General features: G+C 50.2%; 1 protein-coding gene across 1 annotated transcript in view; it reads left to right on the top strand.

Annotated features, from left to right (window-relative positions):
• The window catches only part of LOC133123897 (teneurin-2-like), a 171,703-nt gene that overhangs the window by 105,908 nt on the left and 58,295 nt on the right, over positions 1-7,500 (top strand). Inside the window, exons 4-5 of the mRNA XM_061234602.1 lie at positions 2,112-2,313; positions 6,480-6,718. Of these exons, the coding sequence (XP_061090586.1) occupies positions 2,112-2,313; positions 6,480-6,718 (441 nt within the window). The remainder of the gene's footprint in view (positions 1-2,111; positions 2,314-6,479; positions 6,719-7,500) is intronic.

Here is a 7,500-nt window from a genome sequence, read left to right as displayed (position 1 = left end):
AATAAAATACAACGTTCCACAACGCACACCAAACACCACACACAACACACCAAACACCACACACTGCACACACACACCAAACACCACACACAGCACACCACACACACACCACGCACACCACACACCAAACACCACACACCGCACACCACACACAACACACCAAACACCACACACAGCACATCAAACACCACGCACACCACACACACACACACCAAACACCACACACGCACACCACACACAACACACCAAACACCACACACACACCGCGCACACCACACACAACACACCAAAGACCACGCACACCACACACAACACACCAAAGACCACACACACACCGCGCACACCACACACAACACACCAAAGACCACACACACACCGCACACACCACACACAACACACCAAAGACCACACACAACACACCAAAGACCACACACAATGTTCCGCAAATAATCTGTAATCATAGTGCAGCCCCTCCATCGGATAATCTCGTTAATTGTTTTCAGCATGTAGCTCCAGCCATAGATACATCGTATATAATGAAAAACAATGTCACTGGTGGGTGTTATAATATTTAAAGAGAATAAAGTAGCTATAATGAGTCAATACATGAAAAGCAGTAAGACATCGTACTTCAAAAACATGTCAATACATTTTGAAATGTTCAACTGCAAATTGCAAATTAACCCAAGTAAATTTACCGTTTAGATTACTCAACTAATCAATAAAATGAATGAATGAATCAATCAATCAATCAATCAATCAATAACAATCAATAACATGAATCAATAACAAAAGAATAGTGTTTGGTGTGTGGTGTTTGGTATGCTTTGTGGTCTGCATTGTGTGATGTGTTTAGTGTCTGGTGTGCTGTGTGTGGTGTGTTTGGTGTGTGTGGTGTGTTTAGTGTGTGGTGTGTTTAGTGTGCTGTGTGTGGTGTGTGTGGCGTGTGGTGTGTGTTGTGTGTTGTGTTTGGTGTGTGTGTTGTGTTTGGTGTGTGTGGTGTGTTTAGTGTGTGATGTGTTTAGTGTGCTGTGTGTGGTGTGTGTGGCGTGTGGTGTGTGTTGTGTGTTGTGTTTGGTGTGTGTGTTGTGTTTGGTGTGTGTGGTGTGTTTAGTGTGTGCTGTGTGTGGTGTGTTTAGTGTGTGGTGTGTTTGGTGTTTGGTGTGTGGTGTGTTTGGTGTGTGATGTGTTTAGTGTGTGGTGTGTTTGGTTTGTGGTGTGTTTAGTGTGCTGTGTGGTGTGTGGTGTGTTTGGTGTGTGATGTGTTTAGTGTGTGGTGTGTTTGGTGTGCTGTGTGGTGTGTTTAGTGTGCTGTGTGGTGTGTGGTGTGTTTGGTGTGTGGTGTGTGTGGTGTGTTTAGTGTGTGGTGTGTTTGGTGTGTGATGTGTTTAGTGTGTGGTGTGTTTGGTGTGTGGTGTGTTTAGTGTGCTGTGTGTGGTGTGTTTGGTGTGTGTTGTGTGTTTGGTGTGTGGTGTGTGGTGTGTTTGGTGTTTGGTATACCTGGCTGACACCTGGTGTTTGTGTGCAGGTGTCAAAGACAGTGCAAAATTAGTGGACAGAATGGTAGAGCGTTCTGTAGCTGATCCTGAATGCACACTGTCCTGCCCGTGTGTGGGTTAGCGGTTGAGCTGATTCTGCTTGTGTGTGGGATAGCGGTTGGGCTGATTCTGCTCGTGTGCGGGATAGCTGTTGGACTGGAACTGCTCGTGAGTGGTTTAGCGATATTTGCTGATTTGCTGATTTGACCTTTTAGCTAACAGTTTGAAAAGGTAGTGCAAGGCAAACAAAAATGGCTGCTGATGGGGAAAACGCAGAGAGAACAACAGTAACATCATTTGGCTGTTACAATATACTTTAATCAATGTGGAGTGGAGAGAACAACACCTGCCCACATGACGACGACGAGGAATGTAATATTTTTTACCTTAAATAAATCACAGGCAAGCAATTTTTCAGCTTGCATTATGAGACCTACATCCATTTGTATTAAACAGGTGTTGGTGGTGAACCAAATGGAATGTTCATTTAAAATTGTTTGACAGTAACTGTTTGCTGTAAACATAGTTTGCCATGAACGTTGCTGTCCTGAACGTTTGTCTGCTCTCTTTCAGGTCCTCCCAACCACCACAGCCAGTCCACCCTGCGGCCCCCCCTGCCCCCCCCACACACACACTCCTCTGCCAACTCTCTGAACCGCGGAACCCTGCGCCGAAGCCCCGCCTTGGGCGCCCCCGGCGACGGCCCCTCCCCCCCTGAATCTGTGCAGCTGCAGGACAGCTGGGTGCTCAACAGCAGCGTGCCCCTGGAAACCAGGTGGGCTCACCTGTACTCACAAGCCTCCCTGCTGACAGTTTAGGGTGCACTGAGTGCTTGGATGCAGTGCTGACTGAAGGGCCTCCACACCTCACTCATAAAGTGCAATAGGCTGAATCACACTGGACCACATTCTAACTGGGATATTTAGTTTGAAAAGTTGTCTGTTTATTTAATCTGTATATTGCTCTTCAAGCTTTTTCTTTTGATGCATTCACTGCCATTCAGACATTCCCAGATGCAGTGACTGTCAGACCAAGTTAAGTATAATTCAGAATGTGGCGATGTTACCTAGATTTGGTATGCTGTTAATATTGTTTTCCTGACATGTGGGCCTCTTTTGAATAATATGTCCTATGTCCATGTCTGTTTAAATGTACTACTAGGGCCCAGTTCTGGAAGTATTGCTCAAGCAGATCCAGGTGTTGCTGTAACCATTACATTACATTACGTTACATTACATTACACTACATTAATGGCATTTGGCAGAGCGACGTACAACAAAGTGCCTACCCATAACCAGGGATAAGTGCGCTGAAAGACCCTAGAGGGAAGTACAATTTCAACTGCTACCTGTACAACAAAGATAAGGACCAGGGTCTATTAGAATTTTTTTTCTTTTTTATAAATAAACAAACAAACAACAAAGCAAAAGTTACCAAACTTAACTAGCCAAACACTGCTTACCTAGCCAAACTAAAAATACCGATACACAAAGAAAATCACAAAGACAACAAGTTAAGGTTCACAGGGAGGTAGGGAGGGACAGGGAGAGGTGCTGCTTGAAGAGGTGTGTCTTCAGTTTGCGCTTGAAGGTGGGGAGAGATTCTACAGTTCTGACCTCAACGGGGAGTTCATTCCACCACCGTGGAGCCAGAACAATGTCTTAGGTATTGTAAAGTAAGGGACATTACTTTTGGTCTCTTAAAAAGTGGGAGGCACATATACAAACTGTTGTAATTCCTACACCGTTCACCTGATTTGTATGTAAATTCCCTCAAATTAAAGCTGAAAGTCTGCAGTTAAAGCATATCTTGATCGTTTCATTTCAAATCCATTGTGGTGGTGTATAGAGCCAAAAAGAGGAGAATTGTGTCGATGTCCCAATATTTATGGACCTGACTGTAGACAGCGTTAGTGCTGCTCCAGTCCACTGCAGCACCCTCTCAGCACTGGACCCATAACTCTCCCGGGGATAAATATTTAATTTCACATTTCAGAGCTAAAGTAGAGACCCCCTCATTGTGTCTTTGTGTCACAGCCCAACACCCAGAAGAGCTTTCACTCTTTTTAATAATAAATATCAGTCGGTCATACAGACAGGGCGGTCTGTGTCTGTGATACAGACAGGGCAGTCTATAATTTGAGTCTGTGATACAGATAGGGTGGGCTGTGTCTGTGATACAGACAGGGCAGTCTGTAATATGAGTCTGTGATACAGACAGGGAGGTCTGTAATATGAGTCTGTGATACAGACAGGGCGGTCTGTAATATGAGTCTGTGATACAGACAGGGCGGTCTGTAATATGAGTCTGTGATACAGACAGGGAGGTCTGTAATATGAGTCTGTGATACAGACAGGGCGGTCTGTAATATGAGTCTGTGATACAGACAGGGAGGTCTGTAATATGAGTCTGTGATACAGACAGGGCGGTCTGTAATATGAGTCTGTGATACAGACAGGGTGGGCTGTGTCTGTGATACAGAAAGGGCGGTCTGTAATATGAGTGTGATACTGACAGGGCGGTCTGTAATATGAGTGTGATACAGACGGGGCGGTCTGTAATATGAGTGTGATACTGACAGGGCGGTCTGTAATATGAGTGTGATACTGACAGGCGGTCTGTAATATGAGTGTGATACTGACAGGGCGGTCTGTAATATGAGTGTGATACTGACAGGGCGGTCTGTAATATCAGTGTGATACTGACAGGGCGGTCTGTAATATCAGTGTGATACTGACAGGGCGGTCTGTAATATGAGTGTGATACTGACAGGGCGGTCTGTAATATGAGTGTGATACTGACAGGGCGGTCTGTAATATCAGTGTGATACTGACAGGGCGGTCTGTAATATCAGTGTGATACTGACAGGGCGGTCTGTAATATGAGTGTGATACTGACAGGGCGGTCTGTAATATGAGTGTGATACTGACAGGGCGGTCTGTAATATGAGTGTGATACAGACAGGGCGGTCTGTAATATGAGTGTGATACTGACAGGGCGGTCTGTAATATGAGTGTGATACTGACAGGGCGGTCTGTAATATGAGTGTGATACTGACAGGGCGGTCTGTAATATGAGTGTGATACTGACAGGGCGGTCTGTAATATGAGTGTGATACTGACAGGGCGGTCTGTAATATGAGTGTGATACTGACAGGGCGGTCTGTAATATGAGTGTGATACTGACAGGGCGGTCTGTAATATGAGTGTGATACTGACAGGGCGGTCTGTAATATGAGTGTGATACAGACAGGGCGGTCTGTAATATGAGTGTGATACTGACAGGGCGGTCCGTAATATGAGTGTGATACTGACAGGGCGGTCTGTAATATGAGTGTGATACTGACAGGGCGGTCTGTAATATGAGTCTGATGCAGCACCCAGGCCCGCTCTGCTCATAGTAGCAGAACTCTACTGTGGAACTGCAGCCTCCCCGAGTCGTCACGGTAACTGCACAACTGTGGCCTCCCCTAATTGTCATGGTAACAGAAGTATATAGTGGAATTGTGGCATCCCCTAATCGTCAAGGTAACAGGAGAACTGAGGTTTCCCCTAGTCGTCACGGTAACAGAAATGTCCTGTGGCTCAATGGTTTCTGCATCTCTGGCTCAGAGAACAATCAGGATTAAGGCTTCCTGTGAGCTAACTTCTCCCTTTCTCACTCTCTCACCCCCTCCCCCTCTCCCTCTCTCTCACCCTCCTCCCCCCTCCCTCTCTCCCTCTCTCACCCTCCTCCCCCCTCCCTCTCTCCCTCTCTCACCCTCCTCCCCCTCCCTCTCTCCCTCTCTCACCCTCCTCCCCCTCCCTCTCTCCCTCTCTCCCTCCTCCCCCTCCCTCTCTCCCTCTCTCTCCCCCCCATGCCCCGCCCTCTCTCCCTCTCTCTCCCCCCCGTGCCCCGCCCTCTCTCCCTCTCTCCCTCTCTCTCACCCTCCTCCCCCCACCCTCTCTCCCTCTCTCTCACCCTCCTCCCCCCTCCCTCTCTCCCTCTCTCTCACCCTCCTCCCCCCTCCCTCTCTCCCTCTCTCCCTCCTCCCCCTCCCTCTCTCCCTCTCTCTCCCCCCCATGCCCCGCCCTCTCTCCCTCTCTCTCCCCCCCGTGCCCCGCCCTCTCTCCCTCTCTCCCTCTCTCTCACCCTCCTCCCCTCTCTCTCACCCTCCTCCCCCCACCCTCTCTCCCTCTCTCTCACCCTCCTCCCCCCTCCCTCTCTCCCTCTCTCTCACCCTCCTCCCCCCTCCCTCTCTCCCTCTCTCCCTCCTCCCCCTCCCTCTCTCCCTCTCTCTCCCCCCCGTGCCCCGCCCTCTCTCCCTCTCTCCCTCTCTCTCACCCTCCTCCCCTCTCTCTCACCCTCCTCCCCCGTCCCTCTCTCCCTCTCTCTCACCCTCCTCCCCCCTCCCTCTCTCCCTCTCTCTCCCCCGTGCCCCGCCCTCTCTCCCTCTCTCTCACCCTCCTCCCCCCTCCCTCTCTCCCTCTCTCTCACCCTCCCCCCTCCCTCTCTCCCTCTCTCACCCTCCTCTCCCCTCCCTCTCTCCCTCTCTCCCTCCTCCCCCCTCCCTCTCTCCCTCTCTCTCCCCCCCGTGCCCCGCCCTCTCTCCCTCTCTCTCACCCTCCTCCCCCCTCCCTCTCTCCCTCTCTCTCACCCTCCTCCCCCTCCCTCTCTCCCTCTCTCACCCTCCTCCCCCCTCCCTCTCTCCCTCTCTCCCTCCTCCCCCCTCCCTCTCTCCCTCTCTCTCACCCTCCTCCCCCCTCCCTCTCTCCCTCCTCCCCCCTCCCTCTCTCCCTCTCTCTCCCCCCCGTGCCCCGCCCTCTCTCCCTCTCTCTCACCCTCCTCCCCCCTCCCTCTCTCCCTCTCTCTCACCCTCCTCCCCCCTCCCTCTCTCCCTCTCTCCCTCCTCCCCCTCCCTCTCTCCCTCTCTCTCCCCCCCGTGCCCCGCCCTCTCTACAGGCACTTCCTGTTTAAGACATCGTCGGGGTCCACGCCCCTGTTCAGTAGCTCCTCCCCCGGGTACCCTCTGACGTCAGGCACGGTGTACTCACCCCCCCCGCGGCTCTTACCCAGAAACACCTTCTCCCGCAGCGCCTTCCAGCTCAACAAGCCGTCCAAGTACTGCAGCTGGAAATGCGCTGCTGTCTCCGCCATCGCGGCTGCTGCCCTGCTCGCCATTCTGCTGTCCTACTTCATTGGTAAGGAGCTGATCTGAGCTGATCTGAGCTGATCTGAGCTGATCTGAGCTGATCTGAGCCGATCTGAGCTGATCTGAGCCGATCTGAGCTGATCTGAGCTGATCTGAGCTGATCTGAGCCGATCTGAGCTGATCTGAGCTGATCTGAGCTGATCTGAGCTGATCTGAGCCGATCTGAGCTGATCTGAGCTGATCTGAGCCGATCTGAGCTGATCTGAGCTGATCGGGGGCTTTGGGCTGATATACGAATAAACATCGAAGGGGCATGAACTCTTGTTTGCTCTCTCATGGTAGGCTAGCTAACTAACTAGCGAGTGAGTTTGGCAGAACAACGTTGCACAGCAACCAACTGCCAGTATTCACTAGTATGGGGGAACTACTTTCTTGTAAATTATTCTTGTAATGAAATTGTTTAAAATAAACTGTTTTAATTGGATTGTAAATGGTAAATGGTTGGCATTTATATAGTGCCTTTATCCAAGCGCTGTACAATTGATGCTTCTCATTCACCCATTCATTCACCCATTCATACATACTAACGGTGATTGACTGCCATGCAAGGCACCAACCAGCTCGTCAGGAGCATTTGGGGGTTAGGTGTCTTGCTCAGGGACACTTCCACAGCCCGGGCGGGGGATCGAACCGGCAACCCTCCCACTGCCAGACGACTGCTCTTACTGCCTGAGCCATGTCGCCCCTTTTGTGTCTGTAATATCTATATTATTATGTTTGTTTTATAAAAGCAATAACTCACTCCAGCATGATGTGCATTGGGCTTAGCTG

Source organism: Conger conger, chromosome 3, assembly GCF_963514075.1.
Source record: "Conger conger chromosome 3, fConCon1.1, whole genome shotgun sequence".
Lineage (NCBI taxonomy): Eukaryota > Metazoa > Chordata > Actinopteri > Anguilliformes > Congridae > Conger > Conger conger.
Note: the sequence above shows the minus strand (reverse complement) of the source record. Positions and strands in the feature narration are given on the sequence as shown.